The 21,263-nt window shown below is 46.0% G+C and overlaps 1 protein-coding gene and 1 pseudogene across 1 annotated transcript; one reads left to right on the top strand and one right to left on the bottom strand.

Moving 5' to 3' along the window:
- Positions 1–1,184: 1,184 nt before the first annotated feature.
- Positions 1,185–11,734, bottom strand: LOC150000676 (uncharacterized). The gene is made up of 14 exons (XM_090290250.1): positions 11,665–11,734; positions 11,400–11,485; positions 11,014–11,133; positions 10,308–10,385; positions 9,951–10,033; positions 9,324–9,410; positions 6,341–6,474; positions 5,235–5,443; positions 5,079–5,162; positions 3,543–3,651; positions 3,401–3,471; positions 2,804–2,962; positions 1,475–1,621; positions 1,185–1,403 (listed from the first exon to the last, which is right to left on the bottom strand). The coding sequence occupies exons 1-14, from the start codon at positions 11,732–11,734 to the stop codon at positions 1,242–1,244; spliced, it is 1,599 nt and encodes a 532-aa protein (XP_090146376.1). The 3' UTR covers positions 1,185–1,241.
- A 4,045-nt stretch (positions 11,735–15,779) lies between these two features.
- On the top strand, positions 15,780–16,697 carry LOC150000675 (calponin-2 pseudogene; annotated as a pseudogene).
- The last annotated feature ends 4,566 nt before the right edge of the window (positions 16,698–21,263 follow it).

The following is a 21,263-nucleotide window of genomic DNA, read 5'->3' as shown; positions in this document are numbered from 1 at the left end:
ATGTTGCTTAGCTCCGCTTAAACAATTTTATTTCCCTAATGTCCTATGTATCTTAATCCTAGGGTAACTAACTCATAGACTAGGAGAAAAGACTGTTCTCTGTCACAGTGCTTTTGAGGTTTTTCTGAAGCACAAAACTTGGGTGCTGGGGAATGTGGAGGCATCTTGGGAATAGAAGTCACTAAGGCCCAACAGGACAAATGAGACTCTAGGCCAGAGAACTCTTAAGGATTCAATGTAGTTATGATTCTCATTTCCGCTGGATTCCTCACTGCCTGTCATCTGACCTCGTGGCCAGAGGAATGGCAGGCCCTGCTCCCATGGTAGAATACCTGGTAAACTTGTTTTTAAAAAATGTCCTAAACCTATTGAAGCATAATTTTAGGGAGTGGAGTTTCAGAATCTCTTTTCTTTTAAGTTGCTCCCTAGGTGACCCTGATACACACTTGTGAACCATTACTAACAGCTGTGTAGAGCCATAGCCAACTAGACTTGAATTTGAATTCTGCCTCTGTCACTTACAGCTCACTGTCCTTGGGCAGATACTTAACATCTCCTGTCTTCAGCTGTGTTAGCTCTGAAATGGGTGGTCAGTGGTAACTACAACTATTTTGGGTAGTAGAAGAGGTTAGGTTAAATGAAATAATGGACATTAGGTGCTTAGCAGGGGCTGGTACAATGACACCTAGTTAACGGTGGTATTAATTACAATGAAGGTTAGCTTGGTTATTTTGTCTCAACTTCCTCTAACTTGTAGGACCCTTAAGAATAAGGAATGTCCTGGCTGCTGTGGCTCAGTGGATTGAGCGCCATCCTGCAAACCAAAGGGTTGCTGGCTCAATTCCCAGTCAAGGCACATGCCTGGGTTGCAGGCCAGGTCCCCAGTTGGGGGTGCGTAAGAGGCAACCACTCATTAATGTTTCTCTCCCTCTCTCCCCCTCTCTAAAAATAAATAAAATCTTTTTTAAAATTAAAAAATAATAATAATAAGGAGACAAGCCTCTGGCTAGGTAGCTCAGTTGGTTAGAACATCATCTTTATACACCAAGGTTGTGGGTTTGATCCCCTGTCACGGCACAAACAAGAATCAACCAATGAATGCGTAAATAAGTGGAACAGCAAATCAATGTTTCTCTCTCTAAAATCAATAAATAAAAATAAAAAACAAAAAGCAATAAGGAGAGAGGAAACTGCCTCTGAAGGATTACTGATCACCAGAGTTCTCAGGGCAAGGACCCAGCCTAGTCTGCAGCCTTCCGAAGCTGCTCGTTCTGGGCTTGGAGCTCCTGGTTCTGTGCAGCCAGGTCGATGGTGTCTTGCAGGATATCAGCCAGCAGGCTGCAGTGGTGATTCTCTGTGGTCATGGTCTGTTCCTCCCACCGTCCCCGCCAGGCTCGGAATACCTGTGCCCAGATTCAGACATGTTTGTGAGTTAGCCAGCCTTGTCACCAGCTCAAGACCTGTCCCTACTGACCTGTAACATGTGGCACGTCTGAGCTCGAGTGGCCTGCACATGCAGGTCATAGAGGGCTAGCAGGTCCTGCTCCGCAGCATCCCGCTCTGCCTGAAGAGCCTCCAGCTGGAGTCTCAGCACTGCCTGCTCACGGTGCCACCTCTGGCTCTTGGAGGCCTTAAGTGAAAACACAGTCAGCCCTTCATATCCACAAATGGTTCGCGGATTCAACCAACCACAGGTTGAAATTATATATTTTTAAATGTTATGTTATTGCTGATGTGTACTCTGTAGTTTGGCCCACAGTAGCTGCATGTCTGAACCGAACACTACAAACTTTTTTTTCCTGTCGCTATTCCCTAAACAATACAGTATATCAACTACTTATATAACATTTGCATTATTTTAGGTATTATAAGTAATCTAGAGATGATTTAAAGTATACAGGAGGATGTGGGAAGGTTACATGTAAACACTATGCCATTTTATATAAGGGACTTGAGCATCCATGAATTTAGTATCCATGGGGGTCCTAGAACCAATCCTCCGTGGATACTAAGGGATGACTTTCTTGAGTGCCACCTGTGTACCCACTCTGTTATACGTACTTCATGTATATGATCTCTTTTTATCCAGTGTCGACCTTATGAGGTAGTTGCCATTTTACAGATTTGGAAACTAGATCAGAGGAATGACCTAATGTGCCCAAATTTTCACATGGTTAGTGAGGGGCAGAGCTGGAAATGACATGCCTTTCAACTGTTCGCCATCATCCTCAGGGTAAAGCCCAGATGCAGAGGCATGGCACACGCTGATCTCTAGCCTTGCCTCTAACCATGCACCTGCCAGTCTCCATCCAGACGGACAGTTTGCAATACTGAGAACCCATTTGGCCAGTGCTTGCCTCTGGACTTTTGTTCATACAGTATTGTCCTCTTTTAGAACATGTGTTTCTCCACACCACCCTCCAAACCCCATGCACATAAGTTTTGTTTTTCAATTTGTTCAGGCAAGTTACATTTACCAAGTGCCTCTGTGTGATGAGCACAACCTGCAGAGTCTAGCGAATCTCCGTGGCTGATCCATTTGTTGTTTTCTTCTCAGCTTGGATGCCATTGTCTCTGACCACTCCTGCTTGGGTCAGGTACACCTCTTTGTTCCCACAGCCCCCAGCTCCCCTCATCACAGCACTTAGCACCGAGAATTGCTTCATCTGTCCCCTACCAAGCTGTAAGGGCCAGGAGAGAGGGTATGGCCCAGTCTGTTGTGATCGACATTGGATCTCAGCACCCTAGCACAGTGACTGACCCAATTAGAATGAACAAAAGTCCCCTACATGACCCTCCTTACCTCTTCTCCTGCCACCAGGCCTTTGATCTGGTCACCTGCCTCCTCCTGTTCCAAATGCTTCAGTTCCTCTTGGATCCAAAATCGGTGCTGTTCTTGCAGTCTCTGCCTCTGGGCCTGGGCCAGGAAGAACTGCAAGGCCACATCTGGGGCCTGCTGGGCCTAGGTGGCATCAGTGGGCTCAGCCAGAAGCCCATGTATGCACACAGCACTGGGACATAGGGGCCAACATTTCCAACAGAGTCCTGTTACCAGGGATACTCCCAGAACTACGACCTGGAACTAACTGGCCTGAGAGAGCCTATAGTCTGGACAGACTCAGAGGCCATTGTGGGGAGAGCGAAAGTATTGGCTCTGCCAATAGATGCCATGGAGGCCCTAAGGATCGCATTCCCCTAATCCAACCCAGTAGGAAAACAGGGCCTTCCATGCCCCTCCCTTAGGGATCCAGGACACCTTCAGGTCCTTCGTTTGCCAGAAGTTCCATATTCCTCCCTGTTATTGGGACAGGGTAAGCCGGAGGCATGTTAACTGGCTCTGCAACTCTGCAACTCTTCACTCCCCAACAGCTTTCCATTGTTCTGGGGTACTTGAGGGTACCTGTTCCTCAGAGTCCCCGGGGGGATGCATTTGGTGGCAGCCAGGTCCTGGACATGCTGCTCTTCCTGCCACTGGAGGAAAATGCAATTAAGCACATCAATGGTGAAGACCCCCCCGCTCCACCCCCAAGCCTCAAACCCACCTTGGGGTTCTCCTCGGGGGCCTGGGCTGTGGCTTGCTTCTGAATCTGCCACCTGCTGAGAAGATATTAGGAGCGGGAAGTCCACATGCTTCCTCCTGGGAGGGCAAGACTGAAATAAAACAGATCAGGGTCCTAGCACCTCCTTTTCTTAGCTGTATGACCTCCGGCAGGTGACTAGTCTTTTTGAGTCTTCATTTTTCCTCATTTGTAACATGGAACTGATTAAAATTATAGAGTATGGAATGGGATAAGGCACCCAAAGCACTGAGCAGTGACAGGCACTGCTCAATAAATGGGAGCTTACAGGCCTCATTCCCAAGGCCCAAGGCTATAAAAACAAGTTGTAAGTAATTGTGAAAAGGGAAAAACCGGGAAAAGCTAGACAGGGGCAGCCTTCCAGCCACCCTGTGGCAAATCATGGACGATAGTATCCCTTTCTGCACAAGAGTGAGCTTGCACCCTGAGAGGATGAAAGAACACCCATTTAGTCTCAGGAGTCGGGCATCTGCACCGTTGTGGCCTTTGATATTCCAGTGACCCTGGGATACTCACTTCTCTTCTCTGAGCCTCTATTTGCTCACATGAAAAATGGGAGCAGTCCTAACCAGGTGGCTCAGTTGGTTGGAGCATTGTCCTGTGCACCAAAAGGTTTCGGGTTCAATTCCCAGTCAAGGCACATACCTAGGTTGTGGGTTCAGTCCCAGGTCAGGGTGCATACGGGAGGCAACCGGTCAACTGTCTCTCTCTCTCTCTCTCTCTCTCTCTCTCTCTCTCTCTCTCTCTCTCTCTCTCTCTCTCTCTCTCTTCCTCCTCTCTCTCCTTCTCTCTCTCTCCTCCTCCTTTCTCCCTCCGTCCACTCCTCCCTTCCTTCTCTCTCTCAAATCAATAAACATACCCTCAAGTTAGGATTTAAAAAAAGAAAGAAAAGAAAAGTGGGAGCAATGTTGTCCTCCCAGCTTGAAATACTTCTGTAGCTTCCTTTAGATTGTCAAGATAAAGTCCAAACATCTCAATAGATTTACAAAGCCCTGTATGACCTGGCTCCTGCTTCCCTCTCCAATCCTTCTCTCTTGACTCTCTTCTTCAAACTATCCTCCAACAAATTAAGCTGCTAGCAGGTCCCCAAAGAGAACAAGCACTCACTTACCTCTGAGTGCTTGTTATTTTCTCTGCCTAAATATTCTTCACTTGTTGCTGGCCACCTCCGCCAGGAATCAACTTCCCCTGAAGTCTTCCTTCCCTTTCTTGCCAAGACTAACGTAGATGCCCCATGGAACCTTGTGTTGATGAGCCCTTTAAATTAGCACTGATATGATGTTGTAATTGTTTCTCTCCAGCAGACTGTGAACTCCATGAGGACAGGGATTTCCTAGAGCCTACATGGCACTGTGCCCAGCACATAGTGAGTAGTCAATAAATGTTTGGGAATCAATAAATTAATGAGTAGAGGAAGGGCTCCCTCACAGTGCTTTGTAAACAGAGGAAAGGCAGGCAGACATCAGTGCGGCTCCCAAGAGGTTGGATAAAGAGACATACCTGTGGTTCTGGTTGCACCACAGCCTCAGCTTTGACCCCTTTGAGCAAGCGGCTGCCTGGGTACCGGCTCCAGGCTTTTACCACCTATGGAGAGATGGTTCAAGGTGGGCTGTGGCCACTGCTGGCCCAGGCACCTTCAGGGCTTACTTTGCTCACCTGCAACTCCTGCAGTGCCCTGCGCAGCTGGCTGAGCCCACCATCTGTCAGTGGGACCCCAAGGAGGCCTGAACGCAGGCTCTTCAGGCCAGCCCGGCGGGCTCGGGCCTCTTCTGCTGCATCCCACAGGGTGGGCTTCACCTGTTTTACCTGCATCCTCCTTCCTGCGGCTCCCAAGAGAGCAGCTTGGAGCAAGCTCAGGGAGCTGCCTGGTAAAAGGAGACTCAGAGTGGATCACTCCTTCCTCTGGACCCCAAAGCATACTGCCTATAACACTTTTAATTTTTCTTAATAGCACTATTCATAAAAACAGCTAATGCCTATCAGGCTTTTTAACTTGTGTTTGATGTCACTGTGGTAAGGCTCTCTCTGGGTGCCTCTTTTTAGCCACACAACTCTCCAATGAGGCAACAGCTCTAAAAGTTTTATCCTGCCTCCTGCCAGTTTCCAGATGGGGCAACTTAGGCTCAGAGAGATCAAGCAACTCCCTGATGACTGGCAGAGCTGAAAGTCAAGCCCAGGTCTGCCTGTGTGATTAATCATGATACCAAACTGGCCTACAAACATGCGCCTGACGCCCCTCGCTGCTTTATCCTTGAGGTTGTGAACTGTCCCAACATATCTGCCACATTCCTCAGGGCCTGGCACGGGGCGGGGGGGGGGGGGGGTCTGGGAATGTGTTAGCCAAATGAATGTGTGTTTGTTGATTTTAGAGACAGGCAGCCAAAGCTTTCTTTTTTCAAATGGGTGTGTGAATGTAGGCAAGTTTACCTTTCCTTCTCTGATCCTCCCTTTCCTTGTTTGTAAATTAGATCTGCCTCCTGGGGTTTTAGTAAGAACCAAAGACATTAGTGTAAAAATGCTTGGTAAACTGTTGAAGGCCTCTGAAGGGTGAGGGATTATTTTTACTATAAGCCCTGCCTCTCCAGACTTCTGCAGGTCGGCCACCCTGGGGCCTTTCTGAACCCTGGCCCTCCCAGAGAGTCAGGCTCTCTCTGGGCTAGGGTTGGGGCTGTGGCTGGCTGGGTGAGAGGGTGGAGCAGGCCTAAGGCCAGATTCCAGAGCTTTCTAAAAAAACCGGACATTCCCCCCCACCCCCAGGCCACCTTGAGGGTCCAGGCGAAGAAGAAGGCCATTGTAGCTGTTTCCTTCCAGGAGCCATGAGACAATCCAGGGCAGAGAGCCCTCCACCTCCTCATCAACAGCCTTACCAGCCAACACCTGCAGCAGGGGGCAGTCTCTGGCAGAGGGAAGAAGGAAGAAACCTGTTCACTGGTGGATGAGGAAAGAAACTGTCCCAAATCACACTCTGATGGAAAGTTTGACTATTTCCAGTAATTTTTGTGCACCATCAGTTTTACAACCTTGTGTAGATTTTTATTTTATCATTATTATTTAATTATACAAATAATATATTCTCATAATAAAAAATGTCAGTTGTTTATTGACTATGTACTTGTATCCAGAATATATAAAGAGCTCTTATACCTCAATAAGGAAAAGACAAATAACCCAATTTTGGAATGGCAAAGCAAGGTCACATCAACAAAAGTGGCAGAGTAGAAAACTCTGGGGATCTGTCTCTCCCCAGAAACATATGGCAAAAATGACCAGAATCAACCTTGCTAGAAGTATGGGATTTAAACGTTTATAGCAACCAAGAGAATGCTTAGCCAGAAGAAAGGCAACTTAAATATGGTAAGAAATCTTTGTGATGTTTTAACTTAACCTAGCCCTGGTCTCCTCCCAAGCACAGGGGTGTCTTGTAGACAACAGTCAACATTTCCATTGGGGGTGCCTGATTCTGGAGGGAGCGGAGCAGATCTTGTTCCCAAGGAACTGTGTTGGTTTCTTTTGACTCATTGGAGTTTCCCTAAAGGACTGACAAAATGGGCTTCCTTTGTTTAACTTTTCCTGGAACTTTTTCAGGGAAGAGTAGCTACACCGGAGAACATAAAACATTGAAAACCTTGTTTTAAAAACATAACCTCCCTGCCCCAAAATGCTGAAAGATGAAAGAACAAGCAAAAATAACAGTTGGGTCCTGGCCAGTATGGCTCAGTTGGTTGAAGGATCATCTGTAAACCAAAAGGTCATGGGTTCAATTCCTGGTCAGGGCACATGCCTGGGTTGAGGGTTTAGTCCCCAGTCAGGGTATGTACAAGGAGCCAGTTTCTCTCTCACATCCATGTTTCTCTCCCTCTCTCTCTCTCCTTCCCTTCCCCTCTCTCTAAAAGGAATAAAAAATAATAATTATAGTAATACTTGGGATAAACAATAGATACATGGAAAGATTCAAAGGAAAAATTGGGGAGTGAGATTTGGGTGGAATAAGGACTTAGAAAAGTTCCCACGTGTACTGGGGAACCTAGAAAGCCATGCACAGTGCCCAGGGCAGGATGCTGGCTGAGAAAGGCCCTAAGAAGGCTCAGCAAGAGGTGAGGCTAAAGCAGAACTATAAATGGCCTGGCTAAGCAGAGAGGAGTGACCCAACACAGAGCCAATCTGTAGAAACTGGGGGAATTTTTTTCCCTTGTCCACTTCCTCCCCTCTTCCTCCTTCTCCTTCCCTTTTCTCTCTCTCTCTTTCTTCCTTCTTTATGTGGATCCCGCCCAGGAGTTTAAGGAACTCCATGTCAGGTAACTGGCTAACCACTAAGATTGGAATGGAGACTTTAGTGATCACAAAGGATACAGTCTTTGCAAAAGTTGTTTGGGAATGTAACTAAGCAAACAGAGGACTTCATCCCATAACAAGCAACAACACAAACCCTGGAGAGAAGGGTGAGTCTGGTTTTCAGAGTCACTACATCACCATACCCAAGCCATCAGAACATTAAGGGGAAAGATGGAGACTTAAGAGACCGACACAATGAATACAGACTTTACAAAAAATACTTATATTGGCCAGTTTCCAACAGCAAACAAACAAAAAGTATGAAGCATGCATATAAGCAAGAAAGTATGGCTCATTCATAGGGCAAATCATGAACATGGGACTCACTAGACAAAGACTCTGATTCGGCTATCAAATATGCTCAGAAAAACTAAAGAAAATCAATAAAACGATGTCTCAGTGAATAGAGAATATCAATAGGAGAGCAGATTTTTTTTTTTTTTTAAAGTAGAAATTCTAGACCTGAAAGCACCGTAACAAATTAAAAATCCACTAGAGGGCAGATTTGAGCAGGGGCAAGAAAATCTCATCCAGCTTAAATGTAGGTTAAATAAAATTATCCAGTCTGAGGTGCAGAAAGAAAAACGAGTGAAAGAAAAGTAGTTTAAGGGACCTGTGGGATGCCATCAAGTATACAAATAAATGCATAATGGGAGCCCAGAGGGAGAAGAGAGGCAGAAAGGGCCAGAAAGAATACTTGAAGAACTACTCAAAATTTTCCCAAATTTTATGAAAGACATGATGACTCTATACATCCAAGAAGCTCAAAAAGTTTCAAGGAGGATAAACTCCAAGAAATCCACACCAAGCTACTTTATAATCAAACTGCCAAAAGCCAGAGTCAGAGACAGTCTTGGAAACAACAAGAGAGAAGCAACTTGTTACGTACAAGGGATCCTCAATAAGATTAAAAACAAATTTCTCATCAAAAACTATGGAGGCCAGAGGCAGTAAGATGACATATTTGAAGTGCTGAATGAAAAAATATCTGTCAACTAAGAATTCTATATCTGGCAAAACTATCCTTCAGAAATGTAGGAGAAATTAAGATATTCCTGGATAAGCAAAAGCTGAAGAAATTTATTGCTAGTAGACCTGCCTTACAAGAAATGCTACAGGGAGTCCTTCAGCCTGTTGGAGGTGAGGAAGGAAATCTCAGATGCTGAGTATTTCAGTCACACACATCCCCCTGCATCCCACTCCCAAAGCTGTCAGACTTACAGGGCTCCTGGGAGCTGCAGGATCCTCAAAGCCCCTCTCCATACACTCTGAGTCCCAGGACCCTTAGGAGGGTCAGGCCCTGGGCAGGACATAGTGACAGTAAGCAGAGAGCAGGCCCTGTGGAGGAGAGGCTAGGATCAGGCCAAAGGCCTGAGAGGTGAGAGGTGACAGGAGGTACCCTTTTGTCCTCACCTGCCTCCACACCCTGTGGCTTGCAAGTACAGGTCAGAGGCAGCTCTTGCGTCAGACACCTCCACTTCCCTGGCGCCTTCCACCACCCTGGAGGGAGAGCAGGCTGAGTTCAGCTCTTAGGTACCAGAGTTCCCCAGGACCTCTGCCTGGGGCACCCTTGGGGCTCCCAAGAGCCTTTGAAAATGATCCCTAAAGCTCCAAATTCAGTATATCCCCTAAAAACCTCTCACCTTCACAACCTTATTATTATATATATATTTTTATTATTATTTTTGTCCTGCCATTTGCTCAGGGAGGCAAGCAGGGCAGCTGGGATTGCTCCCATTTTACAGATGGGGAAAATAAAGTTCTGCTCAGTGAGTTGCTTGAATCACCCAGGATGATGATGATTGAGTTGCAGAGGTATAATGGATGTGTGAGAGGAGTGAGAAGAACAAGGGTATGGGATGAGGGGAAGAAGGCGAGAAGGAGTCCTGGGAGCGAACCTGGGCCCTGTAGGCATGACCCCAAGCTCAGAGCTTCCCTCTGGGGTGGCAGTGGGGAAAAACCTCCAAGGGCCTGGTTTGGGAGTGTCAGCCCTGCCTTAAGAGAAGCATCCTTGGATTCTGTTGGGCCCCGGACACTCACAAACCCAGAGGCATCACATCCAGCACTGACAGGTTCTCTTTTCTTGGAGAGAGCAGGTCCTGAGTCTTCCCACTGGGGCTGAGCTGGGATCACACAAACACAACACCTGTTACACACCAAGCCTTTCCCCAGCTTTCAGCTCACATGATCCTCGTCCTGGAGCCCTGGGCCAAGCAAGGCACCAAAATGCAGAAATTTCAGCCAGGAGAAAGGAGACCCCAGGAAGGCCAGCCCACATTGGCAAGCAGCAGAATGGAGCTAGACCCAGGCTCTTCCGGCTGCCCTCCAGCCTCGGCCTCTTTCGGGAGCATCACCATGGCCTTGGCTCCCAGGTCTCCCGGTCCTCCAGGGCCTCACCTGCACCAGGCTAAGGGTACTAAGCACAGGATCCGATCCCCCAAGAGGCAGAGCTTCCTCAAACAGCATCTGCAGCAGCTAAAGTGGAAAAAAAGGGAGTTCGATGGGGGTTGAGAAATGAACTGATAAAGGGACTGACTAAGAAATGTCTTTCAACATTTCCGAGGGTGATGTCTGTGTTGTGCCCGATGAGGTGCTGGGAAAATGGTGTCCAGGCTAGAAATAGGCCCAGGCCTCACAGTTCACAGCAACCGCACAAGTGAGCAAAGTGAGTAGACAATTGTAGTGAGACCTGCTGTTTGCTAGGGCAGGGGACCATGACAAGGTCCTGAGGGAGTTATTTTGATTTGGGGGCATTTTGATGAAATCTAAAAAACAAAACAAAAAAACTTTCAAATTTATTATCATTATTAATATTATCAAGAACTGTGAAAATAATATCTCCCTGGATATTTGATCTCTGCACACCACTCCTCCCTGACCTTCACCCCATCAGCCCCAGCCTCCTACCTTCTCTGACCTGTCAATTGCTGAATAAATTGACCCTAGCCAAACATCCTGTATGGATCACAGGGCTCAATAGGGGCCCCAAGAGAGGGTACCTCATTTAGCTATGGTGGGGAAAGGAAGGTGCTCAAAGGTCCCCTAGAGGAAGCAACACCTGAGCCTCATGATACCTATATCTGGTGGCTCCTCTGGGACTCACCTGAGGCACAAGGCGGGGCGCCTCTGTTTCTCGACCCCGAAGCAGCAGGGCCATATTGTATCCTCGGCCTACAGAGCCCAGAGTGGGCTGGACTCGTGTTAACAGCTCCCGCTCTGCCTCCTGCAGGAAGACACAGACACAGCCCCCTGTCCCAGGTGCCCTGGCCCAGACTGGCCTGAGCAAAGGGCTCTGGAAGTGCTTAGCACCCCAGATTCCTGGGGCTGAGGCTCCCAGCCTCCTCCCATCACCCTATCAGATCCCCTACCTGAGCAGCTTCGGATCCCAGGACCCTGTCGAAAGTGATGCTTTGTTCCTGTGGGCAGGACTGGGGTCAGCAGTGTTGCTCCCTCTTCCCCTGCCCTGCCCACACTTCATCCCATCTCCACCTGGGTCTCCAGAGTCCCCGGCTGAAGCAGGCGGATGCTGTTGGACCCCTCCAGAAGGAGCATGGGGTGACAGGTCTTCTCAGGGCCTAAGAAAGGTGGACTTCCTATCAACTCTCATGGGGGAGACTGAGCTCCCAGGACTCCTGAGTCCTGCCCTCAACCTTTGCCTCAGTTTCCCATCCTGAGATGGCTTAGCCATCTCCCTCTCCCAGGAGGTTCTCCCAAGCTGCACTAGCACTGAGAATGAGTGCGCGTGGTTTCTTACCTGATTCTCTCCCCCGCTCCACTTCCACCACCACAGTGAACATGGCCTGTGGCTTGTCAGTGAAAGCCATGGGGGCCAAACTGCCCTGGCCCCAACCGGCCCCTGCACTCAGTGTCTCTCCATACTGTATGGCTTCTATGCCTCTCAGATTCCCCTCAATAATTCATCTCGGATATGAGGATCTCTGGGCGGGGCCTCTAAGTAATAACTTAATCAAAGGATGTGACAGTCTCCTCTTTCCTGAGTTAGAACATTGAGAGGGATTCTTCTTTGTTTCCTCTTAGGGAAAATGTTCAACATATCTAACTGTGTGGAGAGTAATATAATGAACCTCCAAGCCCGCAGTTTCAGCATTATCAACTTATGGCCAGTCTTATTTCCTTTGTTCCCCTCCTTACCCTCAAAGGATTCTTTTCAAGCAAATCCCAGATGTCCTTTTATTTCATCCATAGCTATTTCAGTATGCATTTATAAAAGGTAACCACCCCTTTAAAAAATAACAGCTTTATTGAAATATAATTCATATACCCTTCACCCATTTAATGTATACACTTCAGTGGTTTTTGGTATGTTTGCAGATATATGTAATTATCACCACAGTTAATTTTAGAACTTTCCCATCACTTTATAAAGAAACTTGGTTCCCTTTCCCATCACCTCCTTAACCACACCCTCCTGACTCCATCCCTAGTCACTAATCCTCTGTCTCTATAGATTTGCCTATTCTGAGCATTTTATATAAATGGACTCATAGATTATGTGATCTTTCTGTGACTGACTGCTTGCATTTGTCATATAGTTTTCAAGGTCCCTTCAAGCTATATGGTGTATCAGTGCTTCCTCCCTTTCTATGGCTACCATTCCACATGGGGATGAAATGACTTTTGTCATCAACTACCCAGAGTTTGGCCACACTTCACAGCTAAGAACACAGTCCTCCACAAGGCTGCCCTTACTTTAGACACTGCTCTCCAGCTCAGGGATCCTCAGTCCTCTCTCACTCTGACCATTATTTACACTTTCAAGCTTCCCATGAATCCACAGATTCCATAATTCACTAGAACAACTTACAGAAATTAGGAGAGCATTATGCTTACTGTTTGTGACACCAATTCTCTGACACCACCCTGACATCCTACATTTCTATCCAATTCTGACACTAACTACTTGGAGTTCGTGTCAGGTCCCACAAGTTAAAACACAAGGTCCTCAACAAAATTTTCCTAACTTCAGATGCCAGCCACAAGTGGGGTCCCCGGCTACTTGCACTACTGTCTGACTTGGCTACAGATTCGGGGATTCTCATGATGGCCCCTTAGTTTCACTAATTCACCAAAATGATTCACAAAACTCAGGAAAGCATTTTCATTATGATTACCTTTTTATTACAGAGGATACAAATGAACAATCCAATGAAGAGGTACACAGGACAAGGTCTGGAATGTAGCCTCCTGGTATATCAATGTGTTCATCAACCAGGAAGCTCCCTGACCCTCATTGTCCAGAGCTCTTTTTTTTTTTTTTTTTTAAGTGAGATCTCATTATGTAGGCATGGTTGATTAAATCAGTGGCTATGTGATTTAGCTCAACTCCACTCCTCTAACCACATGGCTGGCTTTTCTGGCCAGCAGCCTCCTCTATCTTAAAGCTATCTAGAGGTGCCAGCATGACAAAGATAGAGCAATAGTAACAGCATTAATATTTTTAACATTTGGAAGAATCAGTGTGAGGTAGGCATAGGAGGCTTTGAGCTCAATTTCCCCATACATGTGACTATCAATATAGGTAATATAATCTTACCAACAATGCCAGTATTACAGTATATCTTATTGTGCATATGTAATGTAAAAATAACAAAAATTAGTACAGTCCATCATTATATTTTATGATAAAAATGTCTCTCACAGCAAGGTCAACCATGTTTGCAGTCTTCCATTCAATTTTGTCAGGTTCCAAAAGCAGAAGAGGTCTCTGCAATACAAGGCTTCAAACTTCCAGACAGCCGTCATAACTGAGCTAAGAAACAACATCATCTTTTCCTCTGAGCCTCTTTCAAAATGTTAGTGCAATATTGAATTTTCCTCATTGCATAATCCACTTATTCACTCTTTTACCCCCAACAACTCTTCTTCCTTTTCTCCACTTACACCCAAACTTTTCCTCCTTTGAAAGGGATGTAAGGGTTGACCCCTGTGCTGGTCCAGACTTCTGGCAACAATACTAGTCTAGTAAGTCCCTCTCCCTAGTCCACACCCCCTCATAAAAAGTAACGTTACACAGATACAGAACACTTCTTCCTAGTTTCTTCTTGCCTGCAAAGTATCTTTGAGAAATCACCTGATAGCTTTATGGGAATTCCTTTGTAGGAACTCTCTTCTTCTCTCTTGCTGCTTTTAAAACTATATTTTCAGAAATAATTTCTATAGTTTGTTAAAGGCATGGTTATAATTGGTTGTTTAAGGATCATCCTGCTTCTGGTACCTGCAGATGTATTCTTGGTCCGGGGGGGGGGTGATAAGGGAAAGAATATTGTAGTCATGCCAGCATCCTCCCTCACTCCCTATTCCCCAGGTCCCCCAGAAAAGTGGATAAATCTATCTAGTGGGGACTCCCTCTTGGCGCCCTCATGTTGAGTGTGAGCATACCCTCAGGAAAGTACGTAAGTAAGCCCTTCATGACTTTATCTGCTCCCCTCACCCACATTTTAGACAACAGATGTTTCAATGCTCATTCCAATTATCTATGAAACCATTACTCTGAGGATGATATGCAACATAATATGCCCATCTGATGTGGTATCTCTTGGTCCGATATTGGACACTATGAGCTGTGAAGTGTGGTTCTTGGTCTGAAGAAAGATAAATTGGTGACCCCAATTGGTACAGTATTTTTTATTCCAATCATCTAATAGTGTCTTGAACATCTGCAACAACAACCAGGTATGAAAATCTCAGTCCCTGTCAGGACCCACTTATAGTCCCCAAGGCTATTGGCATTGGATCAATGTAGTCCATTTACCAGGTATGTGTATAGGGCCTTCCCCCTGGGGAGTCTGCCCCAGAGCCACTTGTAGCCGGTTTCTCTTGTTGGCAAACAGAACAGTTCTTGGCATTTTGTGCCTCAGAAGGTGCAAGAGGAATATGTCTAGATCCAGACCTTCTCTGCACTGCTGCAGCAGCCCCATGTACACTAACTTTATGGACCCAGGTGAGCATCTCAAGGGAGCATATTAGGAAATCCACTCACTAATTCCAATCACCTTTCAATTCTAGAAGGCTGTTCTGTTGGTCATTGACATGTCCTACTTTAATAAATCCTTCAAATGTCCATAGTGGCTTCCGTAGGTTTATGTTCCATATGGGCATCTGTTTAACTGCTTTAATCCTCAGCCAAGGAGGATATGTTTATTGATTTGAGATAGATAGAGAGAGAGAGAGAGAGAGAGAGAGAAATGGATGTGAGAGAGGAACATTGATCAGTTGCCTCCATTACACACCCCAACCAGGGCCCAAACATGCAGCCTAGGTATGTGCCTTGACAAGGGATAGAACTCGCAAGCTTTTTGGTTTATGGACAACACTTCAACCAACTGAACCACCTGGCCAGGGCTGGGCATCCCTTTAGCAGGTCATTTTTCCATTGCCCTTCTACCTGACCATATGGGTAGGCCAGTTCTTACTGATTTATGCCACTATTTTTTATGAGTCAGTAAAAACCCAAACACAAGGGCAAACAGCCTGCATTTCAGCCTATTGAGCTGATTTTTTACCTTGTTCAGTCAGAGTGGCAGCCTTACAAACAAGATGCTGTATGTTTACTTTGGAACTGCCATTATAAACCAAGTAGCTCTTTGCTGGGCAATAGGAGGCTGTGCAGGTGGGGACAGAATCTGGCAGCGCCTAGGAGAAAAAGTATACCTGCTGAGGAATATGATACACAAACAATTTTCATTTTATTATAGAAATTTTCTAGGCACTTTTCTACCCATTAGAGAACTTTTCTGATATAACCCAAAATATTATGGGTATTTCATGTTTAAGATTATTTTCTGGCCCAGACTCACAAGTCCTGTGCCATCCAACCACCAGGCCATCTGTCCTGCCATTGCTGCCAGCATGAGCTCCATGCAGTTCAACAATCTGCCCTTGTACAGGCTTTCGGCCAAGGTCAAGACTGGCTCCTGTCCAACTATGACCCTCAGAAGTAAGCAGAGCTCTGCAGCTGGGTTGAGGGACTGATGGGTCTATGAGTCCTGACTTCCCAGAAGGGTCTGAAGGGCAAGATTATCCTGAACACACTAATGAATAAGCTGCAGCCCGGCTCAGTCCTTAAGATCAGCTGCTCCATGCAAAACTGACACCAGCTACAAAACCTCTCCAGTTTCACCAAAGCCATTGTCAGCAGCGGCATGAACTCTGTGAACCAGTTAGAGGCCAGTTAAAAAGTGGAAACATGACACAGGTGCAGGTGTCTCTTCTGGCTCTGGCAGGGAAGGCCATGACAAAGGGGCTGCAGAGTGGTGTGGACATCAGCATCAAGTACTTGGAAAAGCAGGAGCGGAATTTTGATGATATTACCCTGAAGGCAGGCCAGTGCACCATCGGGCTCCAGATGGGTGTCAACAAGTGTGCCACCCAGTCAGGCATGATGGCATATGGCACTAGAAGGCATCTGTATGACCCCAAGAACCATATCCTGCCAGCCATGGACCACTCAACCATCAGCTTCCAAATGGGCAGCAACAAGTGTGCCAGGCAGGTGGACATGAGGGCTCCTGGGACCTGGTGGCACATCTGTGACACCAAGCTGGGAACTGACAAGTGTGACAACTCCTCCATGTCTCTGCAGATGGGCTACATGCAGGGCACCAACTAGAGTGGCTAGGTCTTTGCCTTAGGCTGGCAGATATATGAACCCAAATACTGCCCCCAAGGCCCAGTGGCTGATGGGGCTCCAAGGTCAGTAGGCAACTACCCAAGCCCAAGGAGGACCCCAGAGTACCCCCCTACTACCAAGATGAGGCGGGCTACTGAAGCCTCCCTTGTGGGGTGTCTCCTGATATCATCACCAAATCCGGGATTTCAGGTTTTTCTGTGTCTTCATCTTGTTTTTCTGTATGTTCAAGGGCTTCCAGCTGAGGATCTGTGAAGGCCAGATCCAGATGCTTGTTGGGTGGGAGTCCCTGCCAGGGCACAGCCAGGTAGCAAATTTCCCAGCAGGCTTTGGGCCAAGCTGTGTGGGGAAGAAGAAACCCATGTAGGAAGGAAAACTGGCCCCAGATGGTTCCAGTTGCTTCTGCCCTTCTTTTTTCTATGCTGATCAGTTTGTGGTTTCTGTACCTAGAAAAGTTTCAGGCAGTTTTAATGAAACTAAAGTAATCCAGGGGGACGGGGCGGGGATGGTGGAAGAGGGGTGCTGGGAATGAAGTCCCCTGGGAGAGGGCCAGGCCACAGTCCCCAGATATTTTAGGCATCCTGAGGAACTGGATTTCCCCAGGGTCCTCCCAGGGGCCCAATGAGAAAACTGAGGTCCAGACAGAACAATGGAGTTCTGAGTGGTTGAGGCAAAGCCAGACCCCACATTCCATACTAGTCTTTTCTTCCCAACCAAGTACTGCACGGGGAACTTCACCAGGAGGCCCTCTCTGGGACCAGCCCCACTCAGGAGCCCTGGGAACAAGACATAAAGTGAAATACCAGCTGTGGACCAAAGGCAATAAAAACTTTTCTGGAAAGGGGGGAAAAAAAAACGATTATTTTCTGTTTTAGGTATAGGAGCAGTTTCAGTTAATGGGACAGCAAGCTAGTAATATGCCCTCAAAAAGAAATTCCTTGGTCCAAATTCCCAGCAATCATCACTGAGAGGCAGTCACAGGCTTTTGCCTTAAGTCCTAGTGTACCCACCACACAGCTCTAGTGTATAGAGAATTTGTCCCTACTGACCTTCCAGCTTCCGTTTTATACTGTTGAAAATGAACAGCCTGTGTGGGCTCAGGCTGCTGTTCTACACCATAGATTATCTGTTGACACCCAAGAATCAAGGTTCCTTATTCCCCACCGTTTTATTCTTTCTCTTCCCAAACTGTATATTTCAGTGTGTCAGAGCTGTTCTAACAAATTCCACTTCTCCTGACAGCAACTTCAATGACTTTTGACACCAGTTATCTGGAGTTGGACCAAACTTCACAGGTTAAGTGCACAGCCCTCCATAAGACTACCCTCAAGTCAGGCTCCAGCTGCAAGCTTGGGGGTCCCCGGGCTATCCACACTTCTGATCAGCTGGTACAAATTTGGAGGTTCTCACTACTTCCTCAGGATCAATAATTCAATAGAACAACTAACAGAACTCAGGAGTGTCCCTACACTTACAATTTTATTATAGTAAAGTAAAAAATTTATTTGTAGATATAAATCTGAAGAAGCCAAAGGCAGAGACTCATAAGCTATCAGAGAGCACCATGAATAACAAAGACACACCTACTGGAGAAATTTCAAGGATTTAGAGGATATCTCCCAGGAACTTGGGATAATGACTTGCTAAATTCTTTATTATATAGAAATAGATTTGCAACATTTTGTTTATTCACCTGTTGATGAACATTTGGGTTGACTCCACCTTTTGGCTATTATGAATAACATTGTTTTAAGCTTTGTGCATAAGTTTTGTGGGGACATATGTTTTCATAACTAGGAGTGGAATTGCTAAGTCATATCGTAACTCTGTATTTAACTTTTCCTTTTATAAAGAAATTATTTATCAGAAGGAAACTAGGGAGATGACATAAATTAGATCAAGATGCGGAAAAGTGAGCAGATTAATGAAAGAATTGACATTTCATCTCAGGACATCCCAAAAGCAGCATATGTAACAAGGTTGTCTTCTTTAAATATTGTTATTTTTTGTGATTTACAAAAAATTAAAAATAACCATTTTTAAAACAACAAATATTAAGTATTTATGTACAATTTAATCTTGAGTTGTCACTTTTTACTTAATGTGGTTTCCTTTTACACACTTAATAGTCACTTTGTATGGGGAACTAAAAAGTTCCTCAGCTGAAGTCTTACTAACTGACATCCTAAAGTTCTGCTTGGCATGGCCTCACCATCCCATAATAGTTGTTTACTCCTTACTAGGGCAACGACCCTCTTTCTGTTCCTGGGATTGCTGTCCTGCAGTTTAACTCATATCTACCAGATAACGCCCAAGCTGCAGCTGCGTTCCCCGCGAATGAAAAAGTCCTCTTCTCCTGAGCTATAAGAATGCTGTTTTGACTAAGAATAAATGAGACTTGATCAGAGCACTGTCTTGTCTCCTCCCCTTGTGTCTCTTGTCCCTTCTTCATCCTCACTCCCCCTCTAGGGTCCTCGTTGCTCGACCTGCGGGACGGGTCAAGTGGCACCCAACGTGGGGCCCGAGAACGGGGGATTCAGTGAAGGACGCCATTCGAGGAGCCGGCCAAGTAGAAAAGAGGAAAAGGCTACGCGGGAACCTGCCGCGCTGACCTCACCTCGGTAAGTGAACGGCGATCATGGGTCAAGAAGTGAGCCGACATGAACTCTTTGTTGAACAGCTAGGACAGGCTCTCAAGGCATGAGGAGTTAAGGTTAAGGTAAAACAATTGTTGAAATATTTTGATTACATCAAAGACTTATGTCCCTGGTTCCCCACTGAGGGGAACATTGATCCACGACGGTGGAAAAGCGTAGGAGATGCTTTAAAAGACTTTTATAATACATTTGGTCCGGAGAAGGTTCCTGTAACTGCCTTCTCTTATTGGAATCTAATAGATGAACTCCTATCTCAAAGGCATAGTGATCCTGTAGTAGCTAATGTAGTAGAAAAAGGTCAAAATATCTTAGAGACAGATCATAAGGAGGAAAGTAGAAAAAATAAGGGAAATGACAGCCGAGAGGAGGATGATTTAATATCTCTTGAGAGTGACGGTGAGAATGAGGTAGTCAAACCAAAAGGAAAACAGAACAGTCCGAAGAGTAAGCTGGCAAAGGGTCAGACTACTGAAGGGGGAGCTGCGGCACCTAAAGAAGTGTCGGTAAAATCAAAAAAGAAGTCATATCCAGACCTATCAGAATATACTGCAAATAATTCTGACGAGGGAGAGGTTAATTTGGATAGCTTGGCGGAAGAGACAGCCAAATACAATAACCCTGACTGGCCACCTCTGGGAACAAGGCCACTGCCCTATACCTCACCCTCCGCTCCCCCCTCTGCGTACCCTGTCCTTGATCCTTGAAAAGAACTGAGGGATAAAATTGAACATTTAAAAGAACAAATAAAATTAGAGAAGGAACATCAGGAATTAATAAGACAATTAGAGGGGCTAAAAATAGGAAAGCAGAAAAAAGAAATTGAGCCTTCTCTGGAGGGCCCTCCGAGCCAGAGGCCCCCAGTCAGAGGAGCGGCCCCCAAAATACCCCAATACTAGGCTTAGAAGAAATGGAAGCATTTCTGGTATCAGAAACAGTAGATGCCCCGGGACAGGCCTGGCGACACCACACTGGATTTGATTTCAAAGTCATAAAAGAATTGAAAACAGCAGTAGCTCAATACGGAGCCACGGCTCCTTACACTATGGCCATCTTAGAATCGGTCACAGATCAGTGGCTCACTACAAGTGATTGGCAAACATTGGCTCGAGCGACCCTAGCTGGAGGAGACTATCTATCTCCTCTGGAAATCAGAATATGTAGAAATCTGTAAGGATACTGCTAGGCGCAATATATAAGCAAATAATGGGTGGAATTTTGATATGTTAATTGGAGAAGGCAACTATGCAATTAGTGACAATCAAATGCAATATGATCCAGGACTTTTTGCTCAAATTCAGTCAGCAGGTACAAGAGCATGGAGGAGGCTCCCCACTAAGGGTGATATGAGCTCCTCTCTCACTAACATTAAACAAGGACCAGATGAGCCTTTTGCAGATTTTGTCCATAGACTCATTACTGCAGCTGCAGGGGAGGTACTGCCACCAATTACGCCACACCCAGTCGCTATACCAAAACCGTAGATTGCGGCTCCAAAAAGGCCTACCTCGAATATAATGTAACTGATACAGGGGTTTCTAAACCGAGGTGGCATTGTGTAAATAAGCCTCCCATCATACTCACTACCAATGGCAAGCCAGGAGCATGTCCCAAGGAATGCACCACCTTCTATAATCAAATGCATTCTACTTGTTATGAGTCAATACAAGAATGTATCTCCTCTAATGTCACTTATTTTACTGCCATACTGCAAAAAGTGCAAAATGCTATTAGCCGAGGAGACTGGGGGTCCAATCCTTCACCAATTGGGTCTACTAAGTATCTACAGGCCTCTTGCCAAGGCACTGTTGGAAAGCCAGTATGCTGGCATAAGAAGGCCCCTATACATGTTTCTGATAGTGGTGGTCCACAAGATAGAATAAGCGAAATCTCAGTACAAAAACAAATAGAACATCTCATAACAAACCTGTATCCAAAAATCAATTACCACCCTCTGGCATTACCTAAACCACGGGGAATAGATTTAGATACCCAAACCACTGACATCTTGATGGCCACCCACCGAGCCCTTAACATCTCCAACCCCCAACT

Source organism: Furipterus horrens, unplaced genomic scaffold (assembly GCF_987537825.1).
Source record: "Furipterus horrens unplaced genomic scaffold, mFurHor1.1.pri manual_scaffold_10, whole genome shotgun sequence".
Classification (NCBI taxonomy): Eukaryota; Metazoa; Chordata; class Mammalia; order Chiroptera; family Furipteridae; genus Furipterus; species Furipterus horrens.
Note: the sequence above shows the minus strand (reverse complement) of the source record. Positions and strands in the feature narration are given on the sequence as shown.